The sequence below is a fragment of the Salarias fasciatus genome, chromosome 20 (assembly GCF_902148845.1).
Source record: "Salarias fasciatus chromosome 20, fSalaFa1.1, whole genome shotgun sequence".
NCBI classification, from domain to species: domain Eukaryota; kingdom Metazoa; phylum Chordata; class Actinopteri; order Blenniiformes; family Blenniidae; genus Salarias; species Salarias fasciatus.
Window position 1 is genome coordinate 33,862,675 of NC_043764.1, and position 19,598 is coordinate 33,882,272.

General features: G+C 45.9%; 1 protein-coding gene across 1 annotated transcript in view; it reads right to left on the reverse strand.

The window, feature by feature from the left end:
* The window catches only part of LOC115407489 (immunoglobulin superfamily member 21-like), a 66,616-nt gene that overhangs the window by 40,268 nt on the left and 6,750 nt on the right, over positions 1–19,598 (reverse strand). The window contains exons 2-4 of the mRNA XM_030117834.1: positions 7,846–7,958; positions 3,485–3,606; positions 2,549–2,667 (exon numbers count right to left, since the gene is read on the reverse strand). Of these exons, the coding sequence (XP_029973694.1) occupies positions 2,549–2,667; positions 3,485–3,606; positions 7,846–7,958 (354 nt within the window). The remainder of the gene's footprint in view (positions 1–2,548; positions 2,668–3,484; positions 3,607–7,845; positions 7,959–19,598) is intronic.

Below are 19,598 nucleotides of genomic sequence, written 5' to 3' on the forward strand. Positions count from 1 at the left end.
CTGTGCTTAACACAGGCGGGAGCCAGCGGAAAGTAGTTTGGAGCGTTGCGAGGCACCGTGCAGGACCTCGACAGCGCTCCATTTGTGCATCACGCTCGGAGGGAGAGCCAGTGGCCAAGCTCGCTGCTGCGTCCCGCTTACACGGCAGCAGCGCGGCGAGCGCGTGGAGTAAGAGCCGGTGATAGCGCCGTGTGTCCGGGCTGCTTTGCGCGCACTCCGCTCGCCATTCTCTGCTATATCACGTAGCGAGAGAAGGGAGGGAAAGAGCCCCGCCGAGCTTGGTATGCTTAGTCATACAAGCGCGGGAAGAGGGGAGGATAGCTGCTCCTTAGCGATGTAACACAACCCTCACCATCCTCTTGGCGGTGAGCGGGGCATCCCAGACACGCCGCCCGTAGGCCTGGAACAGTGGCACGGCGGGACACAGCACCGCAGTCCTGGACCGAGTCTTTGACTGGGTTGCTAGCCCGAGAGCTAAGTCATGCTGCGCCGGCTCGGAGGCAGAAGCGCAAAGCCAGTGCGTTGAGCGGTGGAGGTGAAGAGCCCCGCGAGGTGCTCGCAGGGGTCTCAGGCAGGAGGACTGCAACAACACATCATGAGTAGGGCAAACTAACCCGTCTCACGATGGTCTAGAGAAGTTGGAGAAGGTGCCGTCGCGTTGCGTGGACTCCTTACACACGGGGATGCCGCTGCTGCTGCTGCATGCGCGGGAGCCGGTGAGACAGCGCCCATAAAGGCTGCTCTCTGCTGGGTTACCTCAAGCGGCAGAGCGCGGCTGGCAGGCAGGAAGGCCACTGGCAGTGATGCTGTCAGCCGAGGCAGGCAAAGCAGCGCTCGTGAAGATCTTGCTCGATGAGCAGGATGATAAGCCCGACACCCGATGGCGACTGGTCACAGGCCGGTGCATCCGTCTTGATCCGAAGAAACTTGTGGCTTCTGAAAGTCTGAAGTGATGCTGATACAGAAGAAGGGAGAATGGCTGCCTCCAGCTCGGGGTAAACCCTCGGGGGGCGTGGAGCTGCGCCATCAGGCGGCGGGGATTGGTGCGTTGAACTTTTGCTGTCTCAGTTGATTGGCTGCGTCAAGGGGAGTGCCACTAGCGAAGCCCGTAGGCGGGCTAAGCACTTACGAAGTAGAATAAAGAAAACAGTAAGGCAGACACAGTAAGATAATGGAAAACCTTAAATGTTGCAGGAAAGGAACAGGAAAAAAAGGGGTAGCAGCCTTACACTCAACAGAGAAAAAATAGCCTTTGAGGAGTGTAAGTGTAGACATAGACCTGGTGTAGTGTGGTCTATATGCTGAAAAAACTGCAAAAAGTGCCTTTATCGCATTTTCACAAATAGAATAAAAGTTTCACAAATCAGAGACTATGTTTTTATGAATCTACAGTCTCTTTAGAATAACTCAGTCCAAATTTGAAGAGTCTAGGTGCAGTGGTTCCTGACCTAGACCTGGTGTCATGTGGTCTGGATGAGAAAAAAACAGTGAAATGTGCATTTATCGGATTTTCACAAATAGAATAAAAGTTTCACAAATCAGAGACTATGTTTTTATGAATCTGTAGTCTGTGTAGAATAATTCAGTCCAGATTTGAAGAGTCAAGGTGCAGTGGTTCCTGACCTAGACCTGGTGTCATGTGGTCTGGATGAGAAAAAACACTGAAATGTGCATTTTTTGCATTTTCACAAATAGAATAAAAGTTTCACAAATCAGACACTATGTTTTTATGAATCTACAGTCTCTTTACAATAACTCAGTCCAAATTTGAAGAGTCTAGGTGCAGTGGTTCTTGACCTAGACCTGGTGTCATGTGGTCTGGATGAGAAAAAAACAGTGAAATGTGCCTTTATCGGATTTTCACAAATAGAATAAAAGTTTCACAAATCAGAGACTATATTTTTATGAATCTACAGTCTGTGTAGAATAATTCAGTCCAAATTTGAAGAGTCTAGGTGCAGTGGTTCCTGACCTAGACCTGGTGTCATGTGGTCTGGATGAGAAAAAAACACTGAAATGTGCCTTTTTTGCATTTTCACAAATAGAATAAAAGTTTCACAAATCAGAGACTATGTTTTTATGAATCTGTAGTCTGTGTAGAATAATTCAGTCCAGATTTGAAGAGTCTAGGTGCAGTGGTTTTCAATCTGGACCTGGTGTAATAAGGAGTGGTTATACAGCAAAAACGGTTAAATATCCCCTCAAATGTTTTCACAAATACAATAGTTTTTGTGAGGCATAGTTAATGTCTTACCCAAATGTCTAAAATGTTTACACATCAAGAAGTGTCGAAAAAAACAGGTAATCAGTGGATTAACTGTCACACTGCACGTTCATTTCATTTCCCCTTAACTTTTCCCTTAAGTGCCGAATCGGAAGCTGGCGAATCGGAAGCCAACTTCAGCGTTGTCCAAACATCTCCAACTGCATTTGAAACGTCAAAAAAGTGCTCCAGAGTGTTTCTCAGCATGAGGGTGAGTAGAAAATGAGGCCAAATCATTTTTTGGGTGGAGTATTCCTTTAAAAGAACATGAGAATGATTACATGCCTATAACAATGAGGGTGATGCTGCTGGAAGCTAGAAGGACTTTGTGTGTGGAGCCTCGTTCGTAGATCCCCACATGGCACTCATACAGACCCTCATCCTGCATCTGGACCTCCGGAAGCCTGCAACACACAAAATACCACACTGACTGAAAGCCACAAAGGTGCTCACTACAGCCTCTGTCACTCAACAGGATCTGTTGTTTAGGCCTCAGTATAAAACATAATATGACTGCTTTTCAGACTGACGCTTCATCACGGGTGTCAAACCAAGGACCGTGGGCCGAAACCGGCCCACAGAAGGCTCCAATCCAGCCCAACAAACCAAACAAATTGAAAAAAATTGCAAAGAAAACATTGAGTTTTCACAGTGTTTTCTTAAGAGCAGTGCACAACACTAAGACCTGAGCTGAGAGTGATGCAAGTGAGACACGAGCTTCAAAGCCATGCTGTCAGGATGAGTTTGGAAAAACATGCAAAATACAAAGGTTATAGTTTTCAAGTTTTTTTTTTTTATTTTTTTTTTGGGGGGGGGGCATTTCACTGTATTTTGCATCATTAAAATTTGTTTTATCTTGAGATTGGGGTCATTTTTGGTACTAATTGTGAAACTATTTTTAAAAATATGCTCTTTGTCATCACGAGTAAAAGAAAAGAAGTTTAAATTTAAAAGTTAGTAAGGCACAATTTTACTGGTCCGGCCCACTGAAGACGATATTGGCCCTACAGGCCCCTGAACGAAAATGTGTTGACAGCTATGCACTCTGCCAATTTAATTCAAGATTTTTCTCCAAAACATTTTTCGTCTATCATTTCATGTCATCAACAGGAAAATCTGACTGGATTTCAATGTTCTCCACCCCTTTCAAATCCTTTACTCTTGATCTTCCCTCGAACTTCAGTATTATATTGAGCCATTATTGGAATTTTCCTCCCTCACCGCACTGTTGATTGATAGATCAGGTCTTCTGGTCTGTGGTTCTCCTCCATGTTGGAGTAGCTAGCGTTGGACATGGCATCATAGGTGAAAATCTTTTGTTTGGCACTGCCTCCTTCTATCACCTGCAAAAAGGAAGTAAATTAGAAGAGTAGTAAATAAAGCTGATGTAGCAGTCAGGTATGACTTGACTAATAACAGACATGCAAGATGACTGTTAATATGGATGGAAACAGTATAATTAGGATTTGAATCAAAAGTGTTATCAGTTTGAAAAAGAAGCACAGGGGAAACAGACATTCTTGTAAAGTATAGATGATATAGTGGAGCTAACTGTGTGTGCAGACACAGTCTGGGCTCTGGCAGCCAATCCCTCCAGAGGGACTGGACCCTCCACTTCTCTGGCGTTGCCCGCGGTGAGAGGCGGCGGCTGGTTTGGTTTGCTTATAGCCCCACAGTTCAGCCGCCATGTGTTGGAGTTCACCCCAGTGAACCAGAGGGTCATGTCCATATGCCTTCAGGTTGGGAACAGGTACTTCACTGTTCACTCACCCCACGGGGTTACAGGGGACTTCAAGGTTCATGTGGGCATTGACAGGGAGACCTGGGGGGGGGGGGGTGGGTGATTAGCTACCAGAGTTCTGTTCTTGAACTTCTGTGCCAGTCAGAGTCTGCCCACAATGAGCACCGTTTGAACATGGCGGTGTCCATATGTCCACCTGAAACCAGGACACCCTAGGTCCTAGGTCAATAATCATGTTTGTCATGTCATCTGCACTCTGACCTTGTGTCTTGGACGGGGGAAGAGAGGGGCGGAGCTGATGTTGAGTTGGATCCACTGGTGGAGGAGGACTCTATCCTCGCCGAGCACCAGTGTCACATCGCAGCGTTTTCCTGAGTGGCTCTGCCAGTTTGAGCCTGCGGAGCCACAGTGGCGCTCGGTTTTCCTGTCGACTGTTGACTATCAGAATCTTAGTGGCTCATTTCATTAAAAATCGGCATCTTCAGGGTTTTTTTATCGAAACTTTTTTTTTTCCGGTCAAAACTGCCGCTGTACTTTCTGCTGTCTTGTCTGCCTTTCTGTCTGACGCTCATACGCAGTAGAGGACTCACCTCGCTGGACCAGAAAGTTCTGTCCAAACAGCATCAGAACTTTTCTTCCATGGCAGCAGGACGGCGAAGCAGGAGCCGGTCGCTGCTGATTCAATTTCTAACCATGAGGAACAGTTTCTCTTTAAACTAACAGGCTAGTTAGCTGCTAACATTGACATCAACAGTGAGCTTCTCACTGAAACCAACATTTTCCACCCCATTGGGGCAGATCTGTGACACTCAACAGGACAGATATTCTCCACCCCATTGGGACAGATTTTCTCCACAACAGGAACATCTGTTCTTTTGTTCTTTCTCCAGGACATGAAGAAATTATAACTTTCACAAGATGAGATTTAGTCCATTCGCAGAGCAGGAATGGACACGTGCGGGGGGAAGTAGGGGCGTCCGTTCGGGGTGCATGCATCCAGTCGCAGGCCTGGGGGGTGCGTGTGTGCGTGCGTGTGTGCGTGCGTGTGTGCATGCGTGCGTGTGTGTGTGTGTGTGTGTGTGTGTGTGTGTGTGCGTTGGAATCCAGTTGCGGGCCGGATTGGACGGTTCGGCCATATAGAGTCAGAGTGTAGACTTGGATAATAAGAGTGTAGTAGAATAAGAGCATCCAGAGTGCAGAGTGGGGCAGTAAAGTTGAATCCAGTTGTGAGCACTGAACACAAGATGCACTTTTATTTTATATGAATGAGACTGAAACTTAATTTTTGTGCATAATTTCTTTTTATTTTCTGAAACTTCCTTCATTTGATTTTGTAGCACCATTCAATACTTCAATGTAACTGCTTGATTCCAGAGACAAATGACGCTCAGAAAAGCCTCCAGCAGGATTTATTTTGGTTTTCCTGAGTCCAGTGCCTTATTTTACTCTGTGATACATTAAATGATTTCTTTGATGCCTGAGAAGACTGAAATGTTTTCAAGTACTTGTAGATATTTTTTTTTGTTCTTACTATAGTATTACAGCACTATAGCACATAGTATTCGTAGTGTATCATTTTTGGTTCCATTTTTCAATGTACTAAACATTTACAGATCCAGATGTTAAAGCTAGGGTTGGCGATCTTGGAAAACTAGCATGTAGCACGAATGTAGCATCTCCCAAGGCTCCGCCCAGCTCCCACCCCATTGGAGGAGCTCCGTTGGGAGCGGAGACTGCGCGCAGTGCGCGCGGTGCGCGCGGCGCTTCCGCATCCAGTGCGTTCCTGGCGTAACCTGTCCTCAGCGCTTCGTTTCTTCGTTTTTCTTTATTTGCACTACGCCAAGTTATGGCGCACTCACCGGTAAGTAAAGCCCCAAACATTCTTCTCCGCCATTCTGCAACGACGCTCCGTCCTTCTACGCGCACTGAACCAGGGTCAGTGCACGTCATTGACATGTACGCGCAGGGGGCAGGTCGAACGGCGAAGGGATTTGATTGGTTTAAAAAAAGGTGTCCCGTCAAGACGATTGGTTGCTGTTTTTCCCGTTTTACTCCTGCTGTAGATAGCGGATATTTTCCAAACTACTTTAAAAACACGCCATGAATTGTTTCCCATCGGGTCATAAAGATCATTTTAACCAGTATTTAAAAAAAAATGTATCTCATTCAAATCGCCAACCCTAGCTTTAAAGGCCAGAGTTCTGCTTCATTTTGTTTTGCACTATCACATTAAAAAATGTCAGAAAAGCTGCTACAAGCTCCAAAGTTAATTAAAAGTTGATTGAACAATCATCTGAATAGTCTGTAATTTTAGTTTCACATACTTTAAAGCAGAACTTTGCAACTTTTTTACCTCAATAAATGTGTTTCAGAATCCCTGTGGGGTAAACAAAGACTTGTCCCGGTGATTCTCCGGTCCCTCCACTCCCCCCGGGGTCTGGGTCCTGAAAACAGCGCTTGCAATTTCAGAGGAGCGACCCGACTACATCTGAGAGAACAAACCTGCTTTACGGCGCTCATACGGGAGGACAAGGATAAAAGCTGTTGGAGTGCGAGATCTGTCATTGTGTTGCAATAGACGATCTTTGCATGATGTGTTGATTGGTTCTAATTTCCGTTTGGTAACTGAAAAATAAAGAGGAGTGGCACCTCCTCTCGTAGAGGTGCGCGCGAGTGAGTTCGCTGCATTGGGCTGAAAGCATCTCCAAGTGTGTTTGTTTTCCAATAAGTTTGAGTGTGCGAGGCAGGCATGTCTGCGACAGAGGGAGCAACTGGAGGAGGCAGCGCGAGGAACTGGTGCTGCAGAAGATTTAACAAAAGCACGTAAAACAAACATGAAACCCTCGCTAGCGTTAGCAACGCCACCCTGAGGTGCTCACGGATGGCAGAACCAAAAAGACAGAAAAAAACTTTGTCTAACAAGCGGAAAAAAAGGACACGGGAGTGGGACGCTCTCTGCACGGGGGGGGGGGGGGGGGGGGGGGTGATGCGGAGGACGTTTACGACAGTGAGCATTCACAGGAGACCAGCAGGGGGAGCGCTAAAGCAAATCTTGCAAAGTGCTGCTTTAAACACTTGGAGCTGGAAAGTAATGATGGTGATGTAAGAGTCATATAAGCTGCATGTTGGTGCAATAAGCTGCAGGTTACTGATGATCTGACGAGTGGAAAAAATAATTGGTGACTAATTGATTATTAAAATAATGATTTGTGGCAACCCTAAGTGGCGTTATTTTTTGGAAAAAAAGAACAAAATAAAGTCAGTTCATTTTTTTAAACACTTGAGCGATAATATGGGAACAACAACAACAAGTACCTCCACTACTGACAATCGCTGCCAGAAATGGTACCCGAACAGTTCCAATCATTAAATATGCACGACACAACATGCGTACATATGCTATGCCAGGACCCAGGACAGTTGTGACTCTTAGCGGCTCAACAGTTTCTTTCAGGCTGAGCCACAGTGGCTGTGTCTTAGAATTTCCTAATGCAAGCATGGGAAACCAGACAGACTGGCAGGCCTAAAGATGTTGTGAAGGTCTGTTGAGAATGTCTGGTGGCTCAGCAGACCCTCTGTCAGCAGGGTTTTCAACTCCCACCTCCAGGAGAACTTCTCCCAGATTCCGAGGGCGAGTTGGAGTGGACCATGTCCACCAGCCCATGTCTCTCAGCGTGGGCCTGGAAACACCTGAGGATCCTCCTGGAAGAGCTGGAGGAAGAGTCTGGGGACAGGGAAGTAGACTGCTACCCCAACGACCCGGTCCTGGATAAAGGTGGTTGAAGATGGATGGATGAATGGATGGAGGGTGCAGTAAAAGCATTTTCACCTGCTTGTCCACCCGAAACCACATGATTTCTTGCAGGTTTCCATCGGTACGGAAATTGCATTTCAGTGTGACTGTGTCTCCAATGATGACGGGAGGACGAGGCTCAATGGAAACAGTTAGATAACCTACCAAAGGAAGCAAAGGAGAACATGGAAAACTGTTAGGACACAGGATAGGAGACTTTCAAGCTGCCAATCAAACAGTCTTTTAACTGACCCTGTCAACTCAGTCATGAAAATATTCTCCACATCTGAACTTCTTTAAGAATTGAGCAACATTTTTTTATTGAAGTGAGGAAATAAAAACATTTGGTTGTTTAACTATGACTGTTGCTAAGATCAGTGTGGACCTGATGAAAGAAGTTTCACTTTCAATCAATCAATCAATCAATCAATCAATCAATCTCTTTATCTGAGCAACAACAATAGCAGCAGTTGTCCATGTATCAAGTAATATTGAACTCTCCTCAAAAAGGAGCAGGAAGACGTTTGAAGCACTTATCAAGTCCACTCCTTCACATTTGAGTATAAAACAAATTGAATCCCACATCCATTAGAAAAAAAAGAGGAAAAAAAAATACTTACAAACCTTGCATACAAACTCATACATCAGACAAGTTACAATTACAATTAAAGCCGCAAGCGGCATTGGTCGGGACCGAGCCTCCGCGCCAGCCCACGACTGAGACGTCCATACACTAACATGGGAGTTGTTAGCATCTGTCATCCACTAAAATGGAGTTGTTAGCATGCCCAGTCCACTAACATGGAGCTGTTAGCATCTGTCATCCACTGACATGGAGTTTTTAGCATGTCCCATTCACTAACATGTAGCTGTTAGCATCTGTAATCCACTAACATGGAGTTGTTAGCATCTCCCATCCACTAACATGGAGTTGTTAGCATCTCCCATCCACTAACATGGAATTGTTAGCATCTTCCATCCGCTAACATGGAGTAGTTAGCATCTCCCATCCACTAACATTGAGTAGTTAGCATCTCCCATCCACTAACATGGAGTTGTTAGCATCTCCCATCCACGAACATTGAGTAATTAGCATCTCCCATCCACAAACATGGAGTAGTTAGCATGTCCCATCCACTAACATGGAGTAGTTAGCATGTCCCATCCACTAACATTGAGTAGTTAGCGTCTGCCATCCACTTACATGGAGTTGTTAGCATCTCCCATCCACTAACATGGAGTAGTTAGCATCTCCCATCCACTAACATGGAGCTGTTAGCATCTCCCATCCACTAACATGGAGTAGTTAGCATCTCCCATCCACTAAAATGGAGTAGTTAGCATCGCCCATCCACTAACATGGAGTAGTTAGCGTCTCCCATCCACTAACATTGAGTGGTTAGCATGTTCCATCCATTAACATGGAGCTGGTGGCATCAGTCATCCACTAACATGGAGTTGTTAGCTTCTCCCATCCACTAACATGGAATTGTTAGCATCTTCCATCCACTAACATGGAGTAGTTAGCATCTCCCATCCACTAACATTGAGTAGTTAGCATCTCCCATCCACTAACATGGAATTGTTAGCATCTTCCATCCGCTAACATGGAGTAGTAAGCATCTCCCATCCACTAACAATGAGTTGTTAGCATCTCCCATCCACTAACATGGAGTAGTTAGCATGTCCCATCCACTAACATGGAGTATTTAGCATGTCCCATCCACTAACATTGAGTAGTTAGCGTCTGCCATCCACTTACATGGAGTAGTTAGCATCTCCCATCCACTAACATGGAGTAGTTAGCATCTCCCATCCACTAACATGGAGCTGTTAGCATCTCCCATCCACTAACATGGAGTAGTTAGCATCTCCCATCTACTAACATGGAGTAGTTATCATCTCCCATCCACTAACATGGAGTAGTTAGCATCTCCCATCCACTAACATGGAGTAGTTAGCGTCTCCCATCCACTAACATTGAGTTGTTAGCATGTTCCATCCATTAACATGGAGCTGGTGGCATCAGTCATCCACTAACATGGAGTTGCTAGCTTCTCCCAGCTGCTTTTGACAGTCACTGAATGAAGGCAATCAGTGGCAGAGTTTGATTGACAGCTGCTGTCAGCTGTGTAACTGCACTGTATGCCCATATATGGCCATTTCAGTTAGAGTGGAGAGAGGAGAAAATAAAAGTCTTTTTTGGGGAAACAACTGGTCCTTGTTCCTTTGCTGTTTGGCAAAACTGAACAAAAAATATCACGTTTGATAGGAAAATTTGTTGTCTTTCAGTTGGTGAGTCTTTCAGAGCAGTCAGACGTTTAGTTTGGACCGTAGAGGCCTCAGTTTGTGAGAAGCGCGAGATTTTTCCCCATCCGGCTCCATTATAACTGAGAACAAAAAAAATGCAGAGCGCACACCTTTTCTTACCTGTGTAAACGTACATATATCATAATATTTTCCCCACTTATGTTACATCATCTTGTTCGGGAGAACCTGCTGGAACTTTCCATGTGCTCGGTTTGTTGATAGGAGTTACGGTTTAGCCGCAGTCGCCACTTGTTTGAGGTGCTGAAAAAAGGCGACTTTTTTCCTTTTTTCCCCATTATAACGGATGAGGGCCGGAGCAAGGCAGGATTTCAGACTTCCAACTTTGTACGCTAATAAAATCCACACCGTCAGACTTTTGACAAAGTTGTTCACAACTTTTGTAGAGAAATTTGTCCGCTTTCACGTCGTGTGACTCTTATGTCTGTGCGACAAACGGTCTCGGAGGAGATAATTTTTTCGTGAGGAGTGATTTTGATCAAAATTTTACTTTGAAAGGGAAATAGCGGACTTCCTGTTGGATTTAGGTCAGGCATGTGAGCGCGTGAAATGTAGATCTTGATGAGACGAACGCGTCAACGTTGGTTTGATCTCTCTACGACATTCCTGCGGGCCGTAGCGTCTGTTTTAGACGTTTTTCGGGATCTAGGTGGCGCTAGAGAGCAGATGCTGTTTTTTTTTCCATTTTATCGAATTTTTCGCCGTTCCGGATGTGTGTGCCAAATTTGGTGAGTTTTCGTGCATGTTTAGGGGGTCAAATTGGCGTTTATTTGGGCGTTAGTATAATAATAGAGGAGAACGAGAACGACAAACGAACGAAAAACAATAGAGACCTTGCCCTACGGGCAAGGTGGCCTGCGGCCACCTTGCCCTCCGGGGCTCGGTCCCTAATTAATGTATATTACAATTAATGTATTTTCTTTTCTGCATTGCTTTTTAGTGCATACATATTCCTCAAAGGTGCATTAAGGAGTTTTTCAACTTTAAAAATACTTATTTTCCTCCATAAATATTTTACAAATATTCAGTGATGTGTACAATGTGCCCTGACATATTCATTGTAAGCACCGCTAACAGCGTTAAATTGTCACTTGAAAGTCACAGTGCCGGTCCGGCACCAGAATTTCTTTGGGGAGAATTTGAGATGATGTGATGTAATGCACGCTCCCGTTGGCCTGATATCCTTAGGTTTCATTTTGTCCGCCATTACTCCGCCAGATGCTTAGCAAGCAGTACTGAGGATGGATCTCTCTTCCGTGGACGTACATGGATGCAAGCCACAGACACGAATGTTTCACTAAGCTGCAGTTACACCCAAGGCCTGCAGGGGCCGTTGTTTCGCATAAAACATGCAAACTCCTTAATACACCTGTTGGGACGCCAAACTTGACCAGAAATATTTCAGTCAGTTTCGGCCTGCTCAGCACAGCAGGCCCTTTAAGGCATGACCCGGAGTCATGTTGTCTGCGAATACTGTCCCCCGTCATGAAGGAGACATGACCCCCGCTGTGGTAGAGACGCAGCAGACTTTGAAGCTCTCTAGAACAAAGAGAGAAACTTCTTCCTCTCAGCAGGAGGCCGCCGCCATCTTGTCCCCCAGAACCTGAAATGGCTGCCCATCTCCTCCACCATGTGCTCAGAACAAAGAACCCTCATGTAATGGCCGCTTATCTCTCCTCACAGAACAAAGAAGCCAGATAAGGGTGCAATACCACCGCCAACCTCACGAGGGCGCTCGTGAGGCTCCTCCCCAGAGTGAGGAGGCGTGGACTCAGATCGCCTTCTGATTGGCTGAGCGACTGCCACTCAAAAGTTGAGATCCCGCCCTCCATCTTCAGTTCTCTCAAGGAATTTTATCCAGGAAGGACGCACAGCCGTCCCTCCAACGGATTATACCCGGTACCGAACGGACCCGCTGGCCGGGACTTTTGGGACCAGTTTTTCTTCACCGGTGAAGCCCCTTTTCCCAGCGGAGCAGAGCGGCAGGGACTCCCCCGGAGTGGACCGAAGACACCAGCAGGAACCACACCGCTACGGCTCAGCTCTCCTCCGTTCTCCCCCTCCTGCAGCCGACCAAAACCCAACTGAGGACCCGGACAGAGGAACCGGGTCCTCTTCCTCCACGTGGACTCCCCCAGAAGAGCCATCTAGGTTCTGTTGGACGCAACAGAACCCGATCAAGATCAGAGCGACGGCTTTGATCTCCCTACCGAACACCTCATCAGCCACAGGACACACAGCGGCGGAGAGCCGCTCTTAAAGCCCCATCACACAAGGTTTGACACCTGGGCGGGTTCAGGCCTAGTTAGTGGTGATGATTCAATGCTTGTGTGTTTTTATTGTGAACCAGGACTGAAGCCGTTCATGATATATGCACTGTTGTTTCCTTTCTTCATCTCTCTCCTTCTCCTTGTGCGCTCCCATGCGCACGTTCACGAGCACGCGCTTCCTCCTCACAGATCAGACCCGCAAGATGCCGGCTAGCCCTGCATCTGTGCATGTGAGATAGGAAGACAGGCTCATCTTTCTCCACCTTTATGCTTTACTAACCCGAGAGTAGTAAATTGAACCAGCGCGGTAGACCTCCAGTCTAGAGCACGCACGTGCGCCTCTCGGCCGCCCGCTCGCTTGCCCCCCCCCCCCCCCCCCCCGCTCTCGTCTTGGTCTTTCTCTCTCTCTTCCTCCTCTTCTCCTCATCTCCGCCGGGGGGAACGGAACGGAGAACCCCCTTCTCCGTCTCTCTCTCATCTGCGCAGGCGTGGATCGCGGGGTCCACAGATGCGCCACCCGTCGGGTGTTCCCTCATCCTCTCTCTCTCTCTCTCTCCCCCTCTCTCTCTCTCTACCGCGCATGCGGACATCCAGGTGCGGACTTGTCAGCGATCCGGACATTCACGAACACCCGAGCGTGACCCGAGTCACGCCTACTTCGTGAGTGACTCAGGATCGGCTCCTGTCGCTTCGGGTGGCTGCTCCGCCACACACACACACACACACACACACACACACACACACACACACACACACACACACACACACACACACACACACACACACACACACAAAACTTGCAAGTTTTGAATGTTCTTTTTTTGTTGATTAGATGTGTTAATTACTAATAGACATTGTTAATAAACGCTCATTAACTGAACTGAGCGATTCATGCTTCTCTTTTTGGTGGTCTTGTGACAAATGTCCTGGTTGTAACAGTCTATGCTCGATCTCACACCTTCTCTGATAATTTAACGGTTGTTTATCCAAAGATTAACATCCACTTTAAATTATTTTTCCATCTTTGAGACTGAAAATTGGTAATGAATGTTCCTCTGACGAGGTGGTGCCCCGGAATTATCAATTAAATAACCCACAGGTTTATTTAATGCATAATTCACAACTTCCCTCAGCTCATTTTCTGTAATTTACCCATTTCCAGTAATTGGTAATTTGTGGCATTATTGATTAATTAATAACACCTTGTTAATCAATAAGTTAATGGTTAAATCACTCTGTGGTCTACTCCATTCCCAAATAGCTGATTAGTTAACATTATTAACGAATAAATAACCATTTATTCTGATTAATAATAATTGATGTTGGGTTAAATTACTTGGTGCTTCACTTTAAACAGTTTATTACGCAGTAATTGATTGTTATTGTGATCCACTGTGAATGACCTGCAATTATTAATTGGTAAATCAAAATTTACTCAAATTAATAAGTAACTAAATTACCTAAAGTAATCCATTACTCTCAGTAAGTAAGTAAGTAAGTAAGTAAGTAAGCTTTATCAATCAATCAATCAATTTATTTTTGTATAGCCCAGTATCACAACAACAGTTGCCTCAGAGGGCTTCAAGATGTTACATTTGTCGGTAAAAGTAAAAACAGTGAATAAGCATAATGGTAATATGTCAATATTTACAGTAACGAGACAGAACGAAGCAACCACCGCCTTCGACCCTCACATCCGGCAAGAAAAAACTCCAAAAACCCAGTGGGAAAAGAAGAAATCTTGGGGAGAACCACAGTATGGAGGGATCCCTCTCCCAGGGACGGACAGCTTTGGCAACAGCTAGCATGAGACAATAAGAAGTAAAGCCTAGGACTATGTTGAGGACAGTCCGTTGGACGGTCCAGCACAAGAACCACGGATCCCAGCAGTAGAACCGAAGCCAGTCCACGGGCAGGACCGACAGGGGTGTCATCCCGGTCCGGACGGAGCTTGTTCATAGGCCTTCGTAATAGTGGAGTCAGCAACTGAAACTGGAGAAGACTCCCCCTCGAAGGGGGGGACAACAGGTGAAAAGCAATGAACGGACTAAAGGGAATAACATTCAGACATTAGAGGAGGACAGGGCTCAGTGCACCATACTTCCCACAGCATTCTAGCTCCTGGGGCAGCTTTGTGGATACTTAACTGTTTAAACTAGTATTTAGTTAGTATAGTTTAGTTTAGTTTAATTTAGTTTGGTTTAGTTTAATTTTGTTTAGTGTAATTTGGTTTGGTTTGGTTTAGTTTAATTTAATTTAATTTAGTTTAGTTTAGTTTAGTTTAGTTTAGTTTTGTTTAGTTTACTGTAGTTTGGTTTGGTTTACTTTAGTTTGGTTTGGTTTGTTTTAGTTTAGTTTAGTTTAGTTTGGTTTACTGTAGTTTGGTTTGGTTTGTTTTAGTTTAGTTTAGTTTAGTTTGGTTTACTTTAGTTTGGTTTGGTTTGTTTTAGTTTAGTTTAGTTTAGTTTAGTTTAGTTTAGTTTAGAATCCCTAGCTGACCTGATCATAGGCTGCATCGAAGAGAAACGTCTTGAGCCTAACCTTAAATGTGGAGACTGTGTCTGCCTCTTTGACACCACTTGGAAGCTGGTTCCATAAAAACGCTGCCTGATAGCTAAAGGCTCTTCCACCTAGTGTCCATTTAGAGACTCTAGGAGTCACCAGTAACCCTGCATTTTGAGAGCGAAGTGCTCTGATTGGTTGATAAGGCGTTAAAGCATCTTGGAGATAGGTTGGAGCCATCCCATTTAGGATTTTGTAAGTGAGGAGAAGGATTTTAAATCTAACTCTAAACTCGACTGGAAGCCAGTGAAGAGATTTTAGAACGGGAGTAATGTGTTCACGTCTTCTAGTTCCAGTTAATAATCTGGCGGCTGCATTTTGAACCAACTGAAAGTTTTTTAATACACTTTTTGGGCAGGCTGCGAGAAGGGAGTTGCAGTAGTCCAATCTCGCAGAAACAAAATGAAGCCTGTGGACCTCCAGTTTCATAGATTTCCACAAACGTTCAGTTTGGCGACATGTTCTCCTTAGACTCAAAATTGCATCATTGATCCAGGGACAGGACTGTTTGCGGCACATAATATTAGTTTTATGTGGTGCTATTTGATCCAGAATAGACCCACAGTGACTGTTAAAACAGTGCATAAAATCATCAATGTCAGTGCAGTCATTAAAGAGAGAAGGGTCGAACCTATCACAGAAATGCGTGGCTGTTGCCTCTGTGATAATCCTCCTCTCTGACTTAGATGGAACACACCTGGACTCAGGTGGGGCGCTTAGTTCAAAGAAGACACAGTGATGGTCACTCAAATGCACATCTTCCACACAGACATTGTCAACATGCAGACCCAAAGAAAAAATGAGATCCAGAGTGTGACGTTTGGTGTGGGTGGGGCCTGACACATGTTGTTTAAAGTTAAAAGCCTCAGTCATGGATAAAAGTTCAGTTGCTGGGCTGCATGTGTTATCATCAATGTGTAAGTTGAAATCACCCATAAGCACCACTCTTACCAGGCGGATTATTGATGATAAAAAGTCAGAGAAATCCCTTAAAAAGCCCCCAGCAGGGCCCGGAGGGCGATAGATTAAAATACAATAAAACATGTCTGAGGTGCCAACTTTGATCATAAGTGCTTCAAAGGATGAGAAGTGCTCAGTGTTTATAAGACCACAGGTGTCCCTGTCCCGGTGCACCATGGCCAGACCTCCTCCATGGCGGCAGGGGCGGGGCCTCCCCAGAGCCAGACAGCCTCAGGACACAGTTCATTTAAAGAATGAACTCATCCTCCTTCTGCCACGTTTCCGTAAGGAAAAAGAATTGGAGTTTTTCCCAGATGAAAAGCTCATTAAGGGAGAAGGCTTTGTTTGCTATCGAGCGTGAATTAAATAATCCGATCTTGCACGATGAGAGGGATGGCGAGTCCGTGCAGCTCGCTGTGCGCAGCGGGATTGGCTGCAGGCATCTCCCACGGTCACGTGACGACCAGCTGGCCCGGCGGCAGGACCCACGCTGCTCCGGGGATGTAAACACTGGGAATCGGCGAAAAACCGACGACCACATAGCGCATTCAGCGGGGATCAAGCGCTGCGGAAAAGGAGCACGGCCGTGCAGAGAGGCTGCGAGAGGTGGAAGGATGTCTGCGGCGTCGGTCGTGTCGAGAGGAATCGGGCGCAGCCGCCTGTAGCCTCGGTGAAGACCCCCACGAGCAGCGTGCTTCATTACACGCTTAACCCGGACCTGGACACCAGCTCGGCAGCCTCTTTTCCTCTTCTTTCGATTACCCGGATGGCGACGAAGAGGCAACAGGTAATCCTGCGTGGTGGGAGGGCAAACAAACGGTGGAGGGAACGCTTGCTTGTAGCCGTCCCAGTCACTAAAGAGGCATTCCAGAGACTCCTTAACTCTAAGGAGAGAGCTGCGATCATAAGTCCTTACAGCACAGACACAATCGCTGTCCGTCAACGTCGTTATGACAGCGAAAACGACCAAAAACAACCCAGCGGGGTTGTTGAGCGGGGGTGGGGGGTTGGGGGGGGGGGGGTGTTGCGGAACGGCCACCGACTGTTTTCTCCTCGTATGATGTTCATGACTGAGGGCGGTCAGAGGAATGAGTCCACATAGTCTTGGGTTTAGCTTTGACACTACAGTATACATGATCGCAGCGTTGTGAAGAGTGTTGATCTCTGAGAGTTTCAGAAGCTTAAACCTATAGAAGAGAGGATCAGAGGGAGCATTAAACTCTGCCCATGGTAGAACACGTATGACCTTCTTTTGTATAACTTGTAGTTTCTGTAAGTAGGTAGGATATGTGTTCCATATGACGTTGCAATAGTTTAGATGTGGTTCAAACAGAGACCGATAAAGCGTTAGAAGAGCTTCTAAAGGAAGACAGTATCTTTGCTTGTAGAAGAGACCAACATATTTACATAATTTATTAGTTAAAAGGGACGTTGATCAGTGGACCTCTTTTTTAAACCTGTAAACACTATTAAATAGTCTGATACCAATGTGAAACGACACCAAAGTGTCCAGTAATGCGGTTCATGTCTTTGCCCACAAGCCCTGAAAAACGTTCTGCCTGGCTGTGAAGGCTCTGGTTCACTGAGTTTTTTTCAAGCCGGACCGTTGAGACGTAGATGTGATCTGGGCTTCCTTTTATGGTCATGCTGAGACCCGGCCCTGGTTCTCTGTGCCTGGTGTGTGTGTTGGTGTTAGATCCAGAGAACTTGGCTCCCAGAAAATATTTATTTGGATATCCTGGAAAGGCAGTTTTATTTGGCTTTCCTGAAGACGAAGTCGCCAGGCAGCAGTGGGAATTATTTCTTTTTCCGGGTCAGAAGAAGACAAATCCTCCAGTCTCTGTCTGCCGACAGCATTTTGCACGGCACTGTTTTACAAGCGGTGAGTTAGAACTTTTCAGTGTCCTGTGTTTATTCTGTGTTAGCTATAAAAGTTATTTTAGATGGTAAGGTTGCGTGCTCGAAGAAATCATCAGCTGATAGGGGAATAGCGCAAAAAAGTTACAATTACCACCAACATCCGAAATTAACAGCCGCAAACGGCAGATGAATTTTCTGTTTGGCGAGTAAATAGCGGGGTTATCTGCCACACGGGGCAAGGGGGGAATGTTTTCTACCATAATAATAATAATAGGAAGCGTTTTGGGACGCAAAGCGTGGGATCACTACAAGCTGAAACGAAAACATAGCGCAGCAGGTCTGTGGTGCATCGGAGTTATCCTAGCATAACAGCACATCGTGTGCTACACCAAGACGTAGCAGGTTTATTATCAGAGCAGCGTCACTGCAGCAGGTCAGTGAAAATACGATCGTCCCATGAGTGTTTCTGCCAGACCTTTTCAGTCCGGGCGCCCGGCCCGCGCTAAATTCTGCAGTGCCCAGACAATGGACAGGAAAAAAAAAATAGCGCCACGTTTGCGGCTAATTAGCAGTTGCGCACCGTGGAGCAGCAGCGTTGGCCGCTTGGACAGTCCGTGTGAGCAGCGCACTGCTCACTTTTATCCTGCAGGAAACACTGTAGACGCAAATAAATATTTTTACAATCAGCTGTTTACACGCCTGAGTCCCAGAGGAGAGCCAGCAGTCGTCACCAACTGTCTTTGAATGCACCACACCGCCGAGGAGGTCCTTGAACGCAACGCTAAATTAAATGGAAGTGATTACACAGAAGAGGCACAATATGTTCAAAAGTTCAGGCTGGATTTCTGAAGAATGTGCCATTTCACAAACAGCTGCTATGGCAACGCTTGTCAGTTATCTCGACTTCCGTACCGGCAAAGTGGGTGTGACCAATCACAGCGAGTGGGATGCGCACATGGATGAGACTGGGATGGAGTCAACTGAACAGAGCGTTTTCAGAGGAAGGAGGAAAAGCAAGGAAGAGGCGCAGTAAAAGCAGAGGCGTAATTTACGTAGGGTTGGTGGGTTATGAAAACCCACGGGCCCCCCTGGCGCCCTTACGCTCCGTGTTCCGAGTGGGCACGGCGCTCCATGCTCTCCGAGCGCTCCGACGCTCTGTGTGAGCACCGCAGCGTTCGGCACCACTCGGCATTGCTCGGACACGCTCGCCAACAACCCCCCCGGTTATCCTGTATAGGCCCTCTAGAGGGGGCTAGAAATTGAATACGAATGAGCAAAACCGGCCGATCAACGTCCCCTTTAAATACTCAGTGTTTTTTGAAATTTAAAAATTCATCAATGAATATTCCAAGAAAGTTGATGCTCTCTACTCTTTCCACAGCCCTCTCATTAATCTTAATCTGTATTGTTTCCACCTTTTTCCAGCTTCTGTTTGAATGAAACACGATGTATTTGGTTTTACTTATGTTTAGAGATAATTTGTTACATTTGAACCATTCATTTATTTTAATCATTTTGTCATTTACAAGACTCTCTAAGCTTCCTAGATTTGTGTGACAAAAATAGATTTGTGTCATCAGCAAAAATGACATTGTGGAAAATAGTTGAGGAGTTTACCAGGTCATTTACATATAGGATAAATAAAAGTGGTCCTAATATGGACCTTTCGGAATGCCACATCTGATGATTTTACGTTGAGATTTACTGTTTTTATTTTGCACCTATTGCTCTCTCTCACATAGGTAGCTTCGGAACCAATCAAGTGCTTTCCCTCTGACACCATAGTGTTGCAGTTTGCCAAATAAATTTCCAAATCAATGG